At 43.1% G+C, this 18,084-nt stretch overlaps 1 protein-coding gene across 9 annotated transcripts in view; it reads left to right on the forward strand.

Moving 5' to 3' along the window:
• The window catches only part of MGAT5 (mannosyl (alpha-1,6-)-glycoprotein beta-1,6-N-acetyl-glucosaminyltransferase), a 397,064-nt gene that overhangs the window by 351,585 nt on the left and 27,395 nt on the right, over positions 1 to 18,084 (forward strand). For all 9 annotated transcript variants that reach the window (XM_010853631.1, XM_010853633.1, XM_010853634.1 and 6 more), the window contains 2 exons: positions 3,860 to 4,006; positions 13,906 to 14,022. In XM_010853631.1, the coding sequence (XP_010851933.1) occupies positions 3,860 to 4,006; positions 13,906 to 14,022 (264 nt within the window). The remainder of the gene's footprint in view (positions 1 to 3,859; positions 4,007 to 13,905; positions 14,023 to 18,084) is intronic.

Raw genomic sequence — 18,084 nt, forward strand, 5'->3', positions numbered from 1 at the left:
TGAATAGTGTGTATATGTGAGTCCCAATCTCCAATTCTTCCCACTTCCCACCCCTTTGGTGTCCATATGTTTGTTCTCTACGTCCATGTCTCTATTTCTGTTTTGCAAATAAGTTCATCTGTACCATTTTTTTTCTAGATTCCACATATATGCACTGATATCTAAGAACTACCTTTATCTGCTCTTAAGGGATTCTTTGTCAACTGCTTCACTTACAGGTTTAAAACAATTTCGTTCCTCCTTTCACACAGAGTGAAAATCTGAGTAGTTTAACTGAACTCTGTTGATACCTAGGGACGTCCCAGTCCTGGAGCTTTATCTGTCCTCTCTTCCTTAGTATTAGTTCAAAAGTTAAATTTTAGAGCATGTAATTTACAGCTCTATTTAGAAACGCTCATTGATGGAGTCAAGCTGCAGCCATGGAGATGTTCTGTCATCTGGAATATCCTCATTACAGTCTAGGCTTCTGAAGACAAGATGAAGTATCAATAAAACATACTGCTTCCTCCTGAGTTGAGCCTTTGCACTTGAATGCATTCTTGCAGTGTCTCTCTTGTTCCTGTGCTAAGGAAATCTAAGTGGACAGAATGATGGGGGAGTGGGGAGTTGGGGGAAAAGCAATTCAGTGTGGTTAAGTGCCAGTGTTTGGCAAGACCATAAGTCCTCACAAGTTCACAGAATGCCCTTGATGGTGACAAACTCTGCCTGTCCTCTTGTCATTCAAACCTCAAGTATGCTATTTGACCTTAATACATCTGCTACATTAGAACATCACAGGTAATGAGGACACAGGAAGCAAGAAGAAAAGTTGTTTGTTGACAGAAGGGACAAAAAACTGTTGTTTTGGTGTTTGCAAGTAGTGCATTTCCTGCAATCCTAAGTAGTGTGATGAAGACTCATTGCCAAGAAGTTGTGTGGTATTTGCTTAAGATTCATTATGAACTGGTGAGGCTTTGGAGAGTCAGCCCAAAGTGTTTATTTTATGTGTACTGAGATACTCAGTTGCCAGCAGGGCAGAAGAGATGGTGCAAATTGTTATTCAGATATAATTAAACCTGGGTCACATTTGAGTCCATTAAGCAACAGCCTCAAATCCTTTTAATTAATGGGTTCAGATTGGTAGGTCTGAAGGAACTAATTAAATTTCTTTTTCCAGGATTTTCGATTTAAATAGACAAGCATTGTGGTTCTTGCATTTCCTCCAAAGTTATTCTTTGCAGTTTGGCGTTGATGACAGTGTCAGTGCTTCATGGCAGGCCCTGATTTTCAGAGGTTAGGAAATACTGTGGTCTCTGGTTAAACCAGTGGAGACCCCTGTCTGCATCTTTCAGGATCTGGAAGCCCTGTGCTTTCCTGAGTCCAGCCACAGCCTGATAGAGGTCCTCTTTTCCCTGGAGAGCTGGCACCTCCTCCCCTAAATCCGCCTGGGGTGACAGATCACAGAGATCAAAAGCCTCAAGGATAGTATCCCTGGATTCTTCATGTTTAATGAAGCTGGATGTCTTGGAACTAGATCTTCCCGCCAGTTCCTTCATTTCTTCTACTGTTGTCAGTTGTACCCCACCCCTAAGGCGCATGCACAGGCCACACCCTGTACACGTAAGTTCTTCTGACAGTCTAACTCCTACTAGCTACATGTTGTTGTTGTTCAGTCGCTCACTCATGTCTGACTGTTTGGGACCCCATGGACTGCAGCATGCCAGGTTCCCTGTCCTTCACTATCTCCCAGAGTTTACTCAAACTCATGTCCATTGAGTCGGTGATGCCATCCAACCATTTCATCCTCTCTCGTCCCCTTCTCCTCCTGCCCTCAATCTTTCCCAACATCAAGGTTTTTTCCAGTGAGTTGGCTCTTCGCATCAGGTGGCCAAAGTATTGGAGATTCAGCATCAGTCCTTCTAATGAATATTCAGGGTTGATTTCCTTTAGGATTGACTGGTTTGTCTCAAGAGTCTTCTCCAGCATCATGGTTCAGAAGCATCAGTTCTTCGGTGCTCAGCTGTCTTTTTGGTCCAACTCTCACATCCATGCATGACTACTGGAAAAACCATAGCTTTGACTAGATGGACCTTTGTTGGCAAAGTGGTCTCTCTGCTTTTTAATATGCTGTCTAAGTTTGTTATAGCTTTTCTTCCAAGGAGCAAGCGTCTTTTAATTTCAAGGCTGCAGTCACCATCCACAGTGATTTGGGAGCCCAAGAAAATAAAGTTAGCTACATAATAAGACCCAAAATTGGGGCCTACCAGACAGCTTCCAGGATCCGGCTACCATGTTTCCCTCCCCTCTGTGTCTCTGGTTCTTCTGCTCCAGGAGAAATGACCGCCACCAGCAGAGGAAGCTCAGCTGGCTTCTCAAAGCTTTTCCTCCACGGTTCCTTCCCTTGTGGATGTCTCTGAGAATCATCTCAAGGTCTACAAGCTAGGAAAGGTTATTCTTCCTAAACAACAAAACACTTCAGTACACTGTTCTGTGCAAAAGAGCATACAGTTATAGGATGTCTCTCCAGAAAACCTGAGATTTTAGTTTCTTGCCCCAGAAAATTCCCTGCAGGGGCTTCCTGACTCTTCAGTATGGCCAACGTGGGCCACACTGGGTTAAGCCCTGGAATCGGGTGCCCAGCACATACATGCTTCATCTTCCAGTGTTGCCTGGGGAACCCAGCAGCTTGTACTCAGGGCTCTCTAGACAGAACCATTCCAAATCATCATTCAATTAAAGCTGCAGAGATAGGATGGCTGGGGAGAGGACCCAGAAGAAGAGAATCAGGCATCCAGCCATGTCCAAGCCAGCAGCTTCCTTCACTTTGGGGGCCTGGCCATGTGGTTGTTCCCCAATGTGATGGCAGAAGGAAAGGAGGCGCTGGGGCCCAGTTGTCGTTTGCCACTGGATGTGCCTCAGAGACTGGAGAGGTTTCAGGAGCAGCTCCTTCATGTGGCTAGGGAGATCTCACATGTCACCAAGTCCAGACTCAGACCCTGCCCGTCGGGACACACAGCCCCCCAGTGGTGTGAAACACCCTGGGAGGCGGGTTCACAGGGAGGCCTTTCTATGTGATGATGTTTCATTTCTGGTCTCAGGAATCAGAGCCACTGAACTGCAGCAAGTCCCTTTTGTCACGGGGGCTCTGGGCCGCAGCGTTCTCTACAAGGACTCTGAGATGTGTTTTTGCTGCCATCTGTTGTCTGCTGTGGGGACAACTCAGGGGTTACTTGCTGGAGAGGGAAAGCCTTGCCCAGTCACAGCTCTGCACCCTTTCCCCACATCGAGAAGAAAATAAAAACCAAGATGTTGATGTCCCCCAGTGAAAACCCCATTATGAAAACCCATGTTTGCTGACCTCCCATCATTTCCAAGCAGCTCCATGTGAACTGCAATCACACTGCCGAGCGACCTCTCTGTCCCTGTGCCCAGCATCCCTGAAAGAGCCTGTTGTTCCTTTGGTTCAATGAAGAAACCTTCTGTTTAGTTAAGCAAGTGTTTTTCCAGTCATGTCTCCTGTTGCATTACAGAAAGATTATTGTTAAGTCTTGAGGTTTGTTGTTGTTGTTGTTCTTTGAATACCCCCACCTCCCTACCCCCTCAACTACCCACCCCAACACTTACTCCTTTACTTTTTTTTTTTTTTACAGAGAAGTGAAATTCCTAATGACCTGAACACCTTCCTGGGCCAAGGTCCCTGGTCATGTTTTTCAGGTCCTCTTGTAAACTGGCTTCTCATCACCCCAGCTCCCCAGGGCCTTGGAACTTCCCAGTCTCAGAGGTGTCCACACAGGCATGGAGCCCAGAAGAGACCCCTGGGAGCCAGAGACGCCAGTCCTGGTCGACGTGTTTACATGTGGTGTGCTTCTCTGTCTTACAGCTGTTTGTTGGTCTTGGGTTCCCGTACGAAGGCCCAGCTCCCCTGGAGGCCATCGCAAATGGATGTGCTTTTCTGAATCCCAAGTTCAACCCACCCAAAAGCAGCAAAAACACAGACTTTTTCATTGGCAAGCCAACTCTGAGAGAGGTAAGCATCTGTAAAACTCCTGCTTTCACTCGTATGAATGGTACCTCTTTATTGAGTGCAAGGAGCCCATTTGAACCTCAGAGCCTTGGACGGTAGGTATTGCCAACTTCATTTCACGCACAGTAACTCCCCTACGTACACACCTTCAAGTTGTGGCCTTTCAAAGACGCGAACGTGCGTTCACTAATCAGTCACATTCGTTCACGTGTCTGGGATGCATTGCCACGTGCTTGCGTCCTCTACAAGCGGCTGTGCTTTTGTGTACTTTGCAGTACTCTATAGAGTACAGTAGGACAGTAGCTTCATTTCAAGCCCAGGATGTCCAGAAGCAGGCATAAAAGCTGCAGTGATGTAGCTGGTACTTGCCTGTTCACTTGATGTCAGCCCCTCTGTGCCAGCTGTTGCACTATACTACTGTACTTTCTAAGATACTGTACTGTAAGATTAAAAATGTTTTCTTTACTTTTTGTATTTGTTCTTACATATTATTTGTGTGAAAAGTATTATAAACCTATCACAGTACTCCTGTATAGCCAATTGTGTTAGTTAGGGACCTCGGTTACCTTTGTTGAACTTACAAACAGACTAGATTTTCAAATGTGCTCTCAGAATGGAACTCATTTGTATGTAGGGAACTTAATACAGTTGGGTGGAAGGAGGAGGGTGTACAGGGACTCAGACATGGATGGCTTGATTACATCCTCTCACTAGGTAGTTTCAGAGCCAAGATCCAGTCTAATTTCCATCCATCTACAAAACCCCATCTCCATCTTAATTTGAACAGATATCTCCAGCCTTCTAATTGGCTGGACTCTATTTTTCTGAATGATTAGTTTATGGAATAAAAAGAAAATCAACTGGTTAACAGGTTTTTTTTTTTTTTAAACTTTGAATTTTGTATTGTGGTATAGCAAAGGGACTCATGTATCCATTCTCCCCCAAACCCCTCTCCCATTTAGGCTGCCACATAACATTGAGCAGAGTTCCATGTGCTATACAGTAGATCCTCGTTGGTTATCCATTTTAAATATAGCCATGCGTACATGTCGATCCCAAACTCCGTAACTATCTCTTCCCTCCCTCCTTTCACCCGGAAGCCATAAGTTCATTCTATAAGTCTATGAGTCTCTTTCTGTTTTGTGAATTCATTTGTAACATTTCTCCTTAGATTGCACAGATAAGGGATGTCATAGAATATTTCTCCTTCTCTGTCTGACTTACTTCACTCAGTGTGACCCTTTCTAGGTCCATCCATGTTGAAATAAATGGCATTATTTCATTCTTTTTAATGGCTGAGTGATATTCCATTGTATATGTGTACCACATCTTTATCCATTCCTCTGTCAAGGGGCATTTAGATTGCTTCCATGTCTTGGCTATTGTAAACATTGCTACAATGAACACTGGGGTGCATGTATCCTTTAGGATCATTAATGGGTATTTTTAAAGAACCTACTCTCTGTGATGAGCTTTGGGGAATAAAAAGTGGGCTGTGGGGTCCTTCCTTAAAGAATCATCATCCTTAAGAGAAATGATGTATCAGGAGTGACTTAATAGTGTGCCTGGTATTTTAGCTGTCAGCCAGCACCACCCTGAGAAGCAGTTCTGCTGTTACTTGAACTGTTTGTAGAAGCCTTATCTGAATTGCCTTCAGGGCTTCTCTTGAAAATCCACAACAGGGAGTGAATCACTGTTGAAGGCAGTTGGATTCTATTTGGGACAATAAACAAAAGTGCATGTGAGTGACCGAGCTGGGTATTTCCTTATCTGCTTAGAAAATAATAAGCATGTGCAAGGAACAATAAGATCAATTTCTTATTATTTCGTATTTATTTAGTTAGTAAGTGGCTCTGCGGGCTGCTTGCAAGGAGGAAGCCTTTAAGTGTTGAGTTGTCCCATTGCCCCTATCATTCAGGACAAAAGGATGATTCTGCTGTGCAACCCTCCCGACCCTGACCCCCACACATGTTTTTAAAGCATACTGTTAAAAAAAATAAAATAAAGCATACTGTTTTCAACTCTGCTACTTTCAAACCTTTATAGGACAGTGCTCCTGAAATGCCCCCAGTGAATAAAGCACGTTTTCCATGATTACTCTTTACCAGTTAGAGAGCTGACCAGTTAATAGAGTTGATTATTCTGAGAGTTCTTTTCTTTGACCCTCCCCATCATTGGTGAAAGGGCAAAGGAGATGGGGGAAGATCAGCAGGACCACAGATTATCCTGAAAAAAGATGGACCTTGTGACCCAGATAACCTCTGACAAAAGTTAACAGGCTGTGTGAGTCAGTGAATGTGTGTGTGTATGTGTGTGTGTGTGTGCGTGCGTGCGTATTTGCCTGCTTTTTCCTTCTGCTAATATTATGAATTTGAGTTCTTTGTTTTGGAGGGGCAAGTATTTGAACTTCGCATGCTGTGGGAGGCACCAGGGCACAGATCAGGAACCCTCAATCTTATTCTTTGAGAACTTATTCTTTGGAAAACTTTGAAAAGATGCTCTCCAGCAGTGACAACATCTCAATTTAGGCATCTGTGCTTTAGCCTATGACCGATTTTGAAACTTTGGAGCTCTGGGAAAAAAGTGTGGGCCATCAAGTCATTCCTCTGTTTTTATTTGAGTGTAGGAAACGTGAAGTTTTTATGTCTGCCTAAATTGGATAATTATTTCTAATTTTCAGTGTTTTTTTCCACTTTTTGCAATAAATTATACGCAATGAAAAATTATGATTTTAACCTTTTTTGAGTGGGCAGTTCACTGGAATTCAGCACATTTGCAATATCATGTAATCATCACCACTCACTACTATCTTTTAACATTTATTGTTCCAAACAGAAACTCTGCACATTACTAATAATGCCCCATTCTCCATTCCCCCAGCCCTGAACAGAATAGTAACCACTACCCTACTTTCTGTCTCTTACTTCCGCTAGTTACCTAATATAAGTGGAATCATGCAGCATTTGTCCTTCTCTGACTTGCTTATGTCACTAAGCGGGTCTTCAAGGTTCATTCATGTTGTAGCATATGTCAGAATCTTGTTCTTTAAGGCTGAATAGTACTTCATTGTATGAATGGACCACATTTTATGTATCCATTCATCTGTTTATGGACACTTGGGTTATTTCCATTTCTTGTCTGTTACAAATAATGCTTTTGTGAACACGGGGGTACAGGTATCTGAATCCTTGCTTTCCGTTCTTCGTGGTATATATACCTATGAGCAGAATTGTTGGAACTTGCTTTTTATTTATTTTGAAATAATTTTAGTCTTATGGAAAAATTGCAAAAATAGTACAGAGTTTGGTTATGTGCTTCATGCAGCTTCCACTAATGGTAACATATTATAAAACTACAGTGTAATTGTCAAAACCAAGAAATTAACATTGGTACCCTAGCATTATTTAAGCTGAAGACTTTATTTGGATTTCACTAGTTTTTCCACTAATATCCCTTTCCTGTTGCAGGATCCCAGGTGGGCTTTACTTGTCGTGTCTCATTAGTCTCCTCCAATCTGTGACAGTTCTTTAGTCTTTTACTGTCATTTATGACCTTGACATTTTGAGTACCAGTCAGTGATTCTAAACACTGTCCCTCAATTTAGATTTGACTGGTGTTTTCTCCTGATTAGTTTAAGATTAGACATTTTTGGCAAGAATCCTGCAGAAGTAATGTGACCTCAGTGTATCATATCAGGGGGTTAGTGATGTCAGTGTCTTATTGCTGATGATGTAACCTTGATCACTTGGTCAAGGTCATGTTGGCCAGCACTTCTCCACTGTGAAGTTACTAATTTTTTCTATTTTGGGGGGAAGTACTTTGAAACCATGCAAATATCCTCCAACTTTTTTTTTTTAATTTTTGAATTGAAGGATAATTGCTTTATGGAATTTTGTGGTTTTCTGTCATATATAAACAAGAATCAGCCATAGGTACACCCATGTCCCTTCCCCCTCAGACCTTCCTCCCATCTCCCTCTCCACTCTACCCTTCAGCCTGTTGTAGATCCTCCAACTTTTGACCATTTATTTTTACTATGTGTCAGTAGATCTTGCTTGCAACCATTATTACAGTGGTGTTCTAATGGTGATTTTTCCATCATCTTGAATTTTTTTTTTTTAGTGCATGGAAAGCAAAGAAACCCATCTCTTCTTATTGCAATTTCTATAACAAGCCTTTGGGAAATGAGTTATCAAAAGTATTTTAGATTGGTACCTTCTAGATCATTAGAGTTAGATGATAATTTAAATTTTGATTCATGAAGATTTTGATAGCACTGTGTTGCAACTGACTACTTTTTCCCGGAAAAAAAAAAAAAAAGTAGGCCTCCTCTTAAACACAGTCTACCCCTTTCCCAGCATGTGATGTGATGTAATGTGATGATATATAGATCAGATCAGGCTGCAGTGGCTGAGTGTGTTCACCCTGTCAGTTGCATTCCTTTAGTAATTTACTTCTTTGCTGAGATGATAGAGGGTTTTCATCCTTCACAGCATAAAAAGGGAATAGGTGTTGGAGCTGCCACCCAGGCATTTGCTTCCTCCTGTTCCTTCACATGGTCCGACCAGTGCTGGAATGAGACTCCAGTTAGACTGGCACTGGCGGAGCCTTTCAATAGCTGCTCAATGAGTGACCTCCCACAGGTGACTCCATCAGCCATGGGCCCCCACAGGAGGGCTGGGATGCAGAGGTCAGCTGACAGATGTTCACTGTATCCCCACAGGATCTGTGGTACTAAGTCACTACATTAGAGGAACTTACCAAGATACATTTCCTGTTCCCAGGAGCTCAGACTGATTTGGAAGCATGATAAGAATGATGCTTAATCAATGGGAATGCATAAGGAAATAACCAAGTACATTAAAGAAGGCTAGTTAACTTGGAGTGTTGCCAGGTGGTGAGTAGGCTGGGTTAGCTGAGATGGGGATGGTGGAGGAGCTGTGCTTTAAAGGAAAAGAAGAGGTGGGTTTCGAGTTTGAGAAACATGAATGTTGATGAGTTGGAGGGAAACCCCAAGCAGGTCACTTTGCTTTATGCAGGAGGACAGGTTCCATCTGATGTCCATTTCCTTCCCTGCTGGAGACAGTGCAGAGAGCAGGCTGATAGCCAGCGACGTGACTCAGCTTTGAGAGGAGCCAGTGAACCTGACCTCATGGGCATGTGGGCTACCGCACTCTGCTTTTCAGCTCACAGAATCCCCCTGATCAAAGATACTTTTAGTGCCCACTTCGGCGGCACATATACCAAAGATGCTTTTAATTGGGAAAGAGCTATCAACACTTGTACCGATTTCTAAGGGTCAAGAATCCCTAGAAGGTATCATTTTTTTCCCCTCAACAAATTGAAAAATTCTAACCGAAGCATATATAATTTCATAGCCATCTTTTTGTGCCCTAGCTAATCTTTTGAGCTAAGCAACAATTGATCCATATAAATTGTATCTATGTCTCTTCTTTGCATTCATTTGAAGAGAAGTCTAAATTTTTCTTTGTATTTAGCAGGGAAAAAGCTTTGTTTTTATTTTTGCATCTTGCCTGGAGGATCCCAGGGACGAGGGAGCCTGGTGGGCTGCGGTCTATGGGATCGCACAGAGTCAGACACGACTGAAGCGACTTAGCAGCAGCATTTTTATTTTTGTGGCTGTTCTGGGCCTTTGTTCGGAGAAGGCGATGGCACCCCACTCCAGTACTCTTGCCTGGAAAACCCCATGGACAGAGGAACCTGGTGGCCTGCAGTCCATGGGGTCGCTAAGAGTCAGACATGACTGAGCGATTTCACTTTCACTTTTCAGTTTCATGCATTGGAGAAGGAAATGGCAACCCAGTCCAGTGTTCTTGCCTAGAGAATCCCAGGGATGGCGGAGCCTGGTGGGCTGCCGTCTATGGGGTCGCACAGAGTTGGACACGACTGAAGCGACTTAGCAGCAGCAGCAGCAGCAGGGCCTTTGTTGCAGCACATGGGCTCTTTGTTGCTGCACGGGGGCTTCTCTCTACTTGCTGTATGCAGGCTTCTCTTGTTGTGGAACACGGGCTCTAGACCTTATGGGCTCTATCACCCTGAGGCATGTGGGATCTTAGTGCCCCAACCAGGGATTGAACCGATATCCCCTTCATTGGACCCCTTTTTAAAACCATGCTCTACATACTCAGGAAGAGAAGTTCATGTGCCTTAAGTATAGTGTGGTTGGTTCAAGTTATACTTGAAATGTAATATGGATTGTATTTTAATCTTTATATTGGGAAACATATTAGCAGGTTCTTGATCATTATTCTGACATTGTAAACCATTGGAAATTCTCTGGCTCCAGCGTTTCCTCTTCCATAAAGAGAACTCATGTTCTTCCTGGAGATTTAATGGCCACTCTGAAATAATGTCTCATAGTTAATAAGATTTTCATGACTTTTACAAACTATATACTTCAGTAAACATACTAATGGATATACAATGAAGTAGCTCAAAGCAGATGGTTCTCAATAAATTAATGAGGAGGAGTGTAACATTCAGATGGGGAATAACGCATCACAGAAAGCCTTACTCATAAAATTAAGTAACCCTCCATAAATGTAAATGAACATGATGATAATGGCTCAGCATTTCGTATCTTCTAAGTGCCTAGAGCAACCTTGTAAATAAGCAGGGACCTTAAGAGGCAGAGGGGAGACCGACTGCTAAATAGTGACATTGACGGCAGCTTTCGTTTACCCTGATTCAATTGGAAGAATTAATTACTTGGTTCTCCAGGTCGCAAAATGAAAATGGTGTGACGTTTTGCTCAGCTTCAGGGAAGGTCTTATACAGACATACATTCAGTCCTGTAATTTTTCTTTTTTTAGCAAGTTTTTAAAAAATGATGAAAAGGCTGGTGTTTACATTGAGCTTCTTTTGGTCTTTGTCTAAAGAACTCAAGACCATCTTTTAAAATTGTCATCTTCCTTTTTTATCAAAAGGTAAAAAGTTGTTGAAGGATCTGGATTTGAATCTGCTCTGTTACTTTCTGGCTATATAGTCCTGACGAATTGGAAACCCCTCTAAACCTGAGAATCCTCACTGTTACACGGGAAACCTGATAAATAACGCCTGCATGGGTAATGAGCACAGTGCCTGGCCAACGAGGGGCTTCGAGGATACGTGCTCAATCTACCGTATGTGCTGAAAAAAAGAAAAGGATGTTCCCCCAGCTCCAAGAGCCTGCAGCCACTCTCCTTTTTCACTCAGCACACAGATGAGCAAAAAGAAGAGGGTACATGTCAGACGGATGGGGAACTGCAGGCTAGCAAGAGGTGTGACTCTGGCAGAGGAGGCAGAAATAAAACCTAGGATCCCTGCGTCTAGAAGCGTATGAGTGGGGGCCAGCGAAGGCTCAGATGGGTGCCCAGTAATTTATCTTCTTCCCCGCTTCCCCACCACCAGCTATTGCATGCACATCATTCATGTGGTAAGACACAAAGAACAGTGATCGAAAGCAAGATGGAGAGCTGCCCATTGAATCATCCAGTTCTCTGAGTATACTGGGGTCTAAAGGAAAAAAGAGAACCAGCCCCTTCTTTAAGTGTATTATATCTACTTGTCTGTCCTGAAATGAATTCATGTAATATGCCCTGCTAACATACATAATTTTTTAAAAGGCTGATTCTCTAACTCTAATATGAACAAGAAATGAAAATACTTTGCAAAAAGGTGAAAGAGATTTTGTATATGCATAGTCCAGAAATGCTCTACCATGCTCACGAAGCACACCGGAAGGCAGCGGTGGTGTCTCATGCCTCCCTACGGTGAATATGTTTGTATTTAAGAGGAATAAGATGTTGAGGTGAAGCTGGTCAGCCCTTTTTGCTTATAACTGCCATCAGGAAAGATAAGCTAAATAGAAACGTGCACAGAGATACGCAGACACACACAATTGGCGTTACTGTGACAGCTTCACACCTGGACTAGTTAGGGTACATTGTCCTGGAGACCCAGAGCTTCTGGGTGGCATTGACTTTACGCCATGATTTTTCTGAAACAATAATGACTCGTTGGTGAAATTCGAATAAAACAGAACACAAAGGTTCTTTGATTTACATGGCAGTTATGTTCCTGGAAAACTCAATGTGTATTCAAATTGTGCCAAAGAGTAGATTCTGTGAACCCACATGAGAGCTTGGGAGGCATGTGAAGGCCTGTGGGGAGTGGACAGCTCTGCTCCATGCAAGACTGTTATCCCATCTCAAGGCATCTGGCATCCTTGGTCCTCAGCCAGGGGCTAGGAAAGCACCCGCCAACCCAAGAACTGAACATGTGCTCACAGGGTCTAGAATGCTGTCTTTATATCACACCCTTATAGGGATACAAGAATAAAGGTGGGGATACGTCTGAGGGGCAAATTTAGTTTTCTTAAAAACTGGGTTTTTTAAGAACTGAGAGTTACCAGTATTCCTCTGGGTCTCTTTGGTCACCCTTTGTTTTTAAAATAAAACCTCCTTTAGAATAAAAGCTGCCTTTCCTTGCTTTTCTGATCACAAATTGTCTTTATGACTGTTAAGGTTCCAATGTTCTGCTGATGATTATTACAAAAATTCTGTTTTTTCTGGTTTTCTTGTTTCTCTTTTTGTCACCTTTCATATGTGCCATTACGTGTCGTTCTATGACTTTAAAACCTGTAATGACTTTATTGCAATTTTATTATGCTTATCTGTCCTAACCAGTATTTTATAGTAGATACTAGTTCCATCCAGGTGATTTTCAGGGCTGGGATATAACTGAGGAAATAATGTTCATTGTTTCTTGGCGTGATTTGAGGGGTTGAACAGCCACTTGTAACAGCCCCCACATCACCTGGTTATGACATGTAACTCTTTCTTCCAGATGGTATTCAGGGTGTGGAGACATCACTGGACCTGCCCTGTGGGTCTCAGGCAGGGCCATGGCCTGCCTCTTACTCTCCAGGGACCCCTAGACTCCTAGAATCCCCTCTAAAGTGCCCAGGATCCAGGCCCAGAGGGTCTAAGACAGCCTGGCTGTATGTCTTTTTTTTAATATATATATATTTTTAATTAAAAAAATATTTTTTCTTTACTTGAGACAGGTCTCAGTGATAGCACTCGGGATTGTTGATCTTCGTTGTGTTATGTTACATCTTGCATGTTGCAATCTTTTAATTGTGACATGCAAACTTTTAGTTGAGGCATGTGGGATCTAGTTCCCTGACCAGAGACTGAACCCCAGGTCCCCTGCATTGGGAGCTCAAAGTCTTAGCCACCAGACCACCAGGGAAGTCCCCATGTGTCTTTTTAAATGTCCCACATGAACCTGATGGGCACCCACAGGCACTAGGGGTGATACCAGCCGGGCACACCTTACAGCCTTGGTTTCCTTACCTGAACCCGTCAGTGCTGTGCATGCGAATCCAGAGGGTATACATATCCAGTCCTGACTTCGGAGGGCCCAGTGGATGTCCTGCTGGGTCAAAAACAGAGAAGCTACGGAGCCCTCCCCCTTTTGTTATTATCTGCTTATGAGGTTGACTTGGCTTCCCAGGTGGCGCAGTGGTAAAGAACCCATCTGCCAGTGCAGGAGAGGTAAGAGACACAGGTTCGATCCCTAGGTCAGGAAGATCCCCTGGAGGAGGGTATGGCAACCCACTCCAGTATTCTTGCCTTGAGAATCCCATGGACAGAGGAGCCTGGCAAGCTACAGTCCATCGGGTTGCAAAAAGAGTTGGACTCAAATGAAGTGAGTTAGCTTGCACGCATGCTTATGGGGTGCTTAGGAGGTTTCCATCGTCAGGAAGAAGAACAGAAAATGACTTGTTACCTACACAAGTCCAACTCTGAATCATAGACAGCATTACACTTCACCTGGCACAGAAGGCTGAAAAAGTCAGTGTTCGTGAGACTGAGGCTCTGTTTTTCCTTTTCCAGCTGACGTCGCAGCATCCTTACGCTGAAGTTTTCATCGGCCGGCCACACGTTTGGACCATTGACCTTGGCAATCAGGAGGAGGTCGAAGATGCCGTGAAAGCGATTTTAAGTCAGAAGGTTGTTTCTTTTATTCCATCTTCTCCATTGGTAATGTGAATGGGATGGTGTGGAAACCATCCCAGCCCCTTTGTTCGAGTAGTTAGAACATTTCCATGTCAGCTTAACTCTGGCATTAGAAAACAGCCCAGCTAAAGGGCTGGCCTGCGGATTTGGTGGATGTTCTATGACATGGAAACGGAGCTGGTGTCCAGATGAGTGTGGATTCTGCAGATCTTTTGACATGACTCCTGGGTCCCATGTACGGTAATAGGAGCTTGAGTTGTTACTTGAGTCTTCGACCTAATTATGTAGCTCTCCTAAAGATCATGAAAGATAGTCCTGCTCCCCTGCAAAAAAAAAAAAAAGAAGAAGAAGAAGTGAGACGGATAAGGAATAATTAAGGAATTACTGGGAAATGTTTTTCTATAGCATCTATTTATTTGACTTTTCTACCTATACATCTTATAGACTTTTATATAAGAAACTAACTTCTCTGGACTTTTCCTGATGAGTTTAGCATCATGTATTAAATACCTACTGTATGCACAGCACTTTCGGAACCACTGTAGAGGATGCTTACTTCATAAACATAAAGGAGGCTGGTTCCACTTAGGATCTAGCGGCACCCCCTCGGGCAGTTACTTAACCTCTGAGTTACTAACCTTCCTCATCCTTGATGAAGGATAGTTTCATCTGGTTTACAGATGCTTGAGAAGATTCAATGAGACAATGAATATAAAGTGCTTAAAGGCAGTGGCAGCATCATAATAAACATTTAGTCAGTCGTATGAAGTCAGTAGGCTTCCCAGGTGGCTCTAATGGTAAAGAACTCACCTGCCAAGGCAGGAGACATGAGAGACACAGGTTTGCTCCTTGGATCAGGAAGATCCCCTGGGGAAGTGCATGGCAATCCACTCCAGTATTCTTGCCTGGAGAATCCCACGGACAGAGGAGCCTAGCAAGCTACAGTCCATAGGGGTGGCAAAGAGTTGGACATGACTGAAGTGCCTTAGCACACATGAAGTCAGTGTTAGTATTACATATGCCATAGTATTCTTTTTTATTGAAGTATAATTGATTTACAGTGTTTGTTGTGTTTCAAATATACAGCAAAGTGATTCAGTTATCCGTATATAAGTTCTTTATCATATTCCTTTTCCACTATGGCTTATCACAGGATATTGAATATAGTTCCCTGTGCTCTTCAGTAGGACCTCATTCATCCCTTCTATGTGTAGTGGTTTGCGTCTGCTAGCCTCGGCTCCCAGTCCAGCCCTCTCCTGCAACCACAGTCTGTCCTCTATGTCTGTGAGTCTGTTTCCGTTTTGTAGACAAGTTCATCTGTGTTGTGTTTTAGATTCCACAAATCAGTGATATCATACAATGATATGCCTTTCTCTGACTTGCTTCACTTAGTATGATAGTCTGTTGGTCCATTCATGTAGCTGCAAATGGCATTATTTCATTTTTGTGGCTGAGTAATATTCCAGTGTGTGTGTGTGTGTGTGTGTGTGTGTAGGTAACATATATACCATGTCTTCTTTATCCATTCTTCCATCAATGGACACTTAGGTTGTTTGTATGTCACGGCCATTGTAATACTATAATATTCTCATTTTTGTTAGTGATAGTCTTGATTTTCACTAGATTGTGAAACATGGGCAGGAACTATATCTGTCTCACTGCTGTGTTCTTGGGACCCAGCATAATGAGGTACCTAACAGGTGGCTGGGAAGCACGCAGGGAGTGAGGATAGATATTTGCAAATCACCGCACTAAGGCAGAGTGTGTTTGGTGCCAAGACCAACATGCCAGAGATTGAGGAGTGTTTGTTTTCTCTGCTTTTTTTTTTTTTTTAGTTGAAGCATAGTTGATTTACAATATTTTGTTAGTTTTCTGTGTACATAAAAATGATTCAGATATGTGTGTATACTCTTTTTTCATATTCCTTTCCATTTTACTTTATTACAGGATATTGAACATAGTGCCCTGTGCTGTACAGTATAGGAGCTTGTTGTTTACCTGCTTTATATATAATAGTTTGTCATCTCAAACTCCTAATTTATCCCTCCCCGCTCCTTTCCCCTCTGGTAACTGCAGGTTTTTCTGTGTGTCTTCTCTGCTTCTTATAAGGACATCAGGAGAATGCAGCATTGAGTTAAGTCTCAGAGGATGAGTAGGGATCTGCAAACCTACACTGAGAAGTGGGTTCAAGAAGATAAGAGTTGGAGGAACAGTGAGAGTCACGGGGAAGAGTCTAGAAAGGCATGTATCCTGGGAGGAGTCACCAATTGGCCATGTAAAGGACCATCTGACCCCTTTGAGAAATGTGTACCCCACAAGAGCCAGTTTTAGCTTACTAAGAACATCTCCAGGGAACAGGAGCATTCCAGTGTTGTCCATGTCCCTTTAGAGGGAGTATACTTATTGAGCTCTGGGGTGACTGCTCAGAGCTTCCCATCAGTGACGTGTACAATAACATCTCTGCCTCAACAGTTTAGGGCAGAAGTTCCCCAGACCTCTGGTGGCCCAGCCGAGAGGTGAAGTGCCTAGTGAGTCTGGCTGCCTCAAGTGTCTGCCGCACGTCTGAATCTTCCCCACCAGAGGGTCCTCCTCATAAAGATTGCAAGCTCTTTTTTCTTCAGTCTCAGAGTCCTCTAGGGTGTTAGCCTCAAGAGCTGCCATAGAAAGAACCACAGCTTGGTGGTTTAAACAACACAAATTTATTCCTTCATAGTTCTGGAGGCTCCAAGTCTAAAGTTAAATGTTGGCAGGGCCATGCGCCCTCTGAAGCCTCTTTGGGAGGGTCCTTCCTTGTCTCACCCACCTTCTGGTGTTCTTGGCTTGTAGCTGCAGCACTTTAATCCCTGTCTCTGTTGTCATGAAATGGTCTCCATATGTGTGTCTCTCTGTCTTTTCCACTTCTTACCAAGACATCAGTCATATTGGATTAGAAAGAAAGAAAAGAAAGTGAAGTCACTCAGTCGTATACGACTCTTTGCAACCCCATGGACTGTAGCCTACCAGGCTTCTCCATCCATGGGATTTTCCAGGCAAGAGTACCGGAGTGGGTTGCCATTTCCTTCTCCAGGGAATCTTCCCAACCCAGGGATCAAACCCAGGTCTCCCGCATTGCAGGCAGACATGTCACCCTCTGAGTCACCAGGGAAGCCCTTACTGGATTAGAGTACACCCTCAATCAGTATGACCTCATCTCACTTGATTATATCTATTTGCATCTCCAAATAGAGTCCCATTCACAGGGTTAGGACTTCAACATATCTTTTTGGGGGGACAGTTCAACCCACAACACCTAGTTAAGTGTGCATGGCCTCAAAGAGGAGTAATTAAAAAGTTAATGTACAGACAGAAAATCTTGGATCATAAAGTTCAACACCTTGTAGCTAATAGATCCCTTTTGTCGGACAGAAATCTCGTGGGAATGCCTGACACATAAAGCACTGAGTGGCTGCCAAGTTCTGTCCACTCCTAAGTGAGGCTCTGTTCACTCCATGGAACATCTACTGTTCCACATTTTAAAACCCTTTCCCTTGGTGGTTTAAACAACAAAGATTTGTTTAAATAATTTTAAACTAAGGCCACTTAACTGGGGCGGGGGGGGGGAGGTAATTATAATAGATGATATGTAGGGAGAAGCTCTTTCTACACATGTAGAATGTCTCTGTGCATCTTTATGAGCCTTATCTCATTTAATCCTTCTACAGATAAGAACATTAAGGTTTAAAGAAATTAAATAATTTACCTAAATTCACACAACTAGTAAGTAGTAGGACCTGGATAGAAACTAGCATTTTGACTGGTTTATTAAGACAAAATTTAAAAAGAAAAAGAGCATGAAATTAAGTAAAGGAAAAAGTGAGAGTGAGAAAAAGAGATAAAATAAGGGATGAGAGTAATACAAAAATGATTGTCATTATAACCCTTAGTTCAGTTCAGTTCAGTCGCTCAGTCATGTCCGACTCTTTGCGACCCCATGAATCGCAGCACACCAGGCCTCCCTGTCCATCACCAACTCCTGGAGTTCACTCAAACTCATGTGTATCGAGTCGGTGATGCCAT

Source organism: Bison bison, unplaced genomic scaffold, assembly GCF_000754665.1.
Source record: "Bison bison bison isolate TAMUID 2011002044 unplaced genomic scaffold, Bison_UMD1.0 scf7180017864330, whole genome shotgun sequence".
NCBI classification, from domain to species: domain Eukaryota; kingdom Metazoa; phylum Chordata; class Mammalia; order Artiodactyla; family Bovidae; genus Bison; species Bison bison.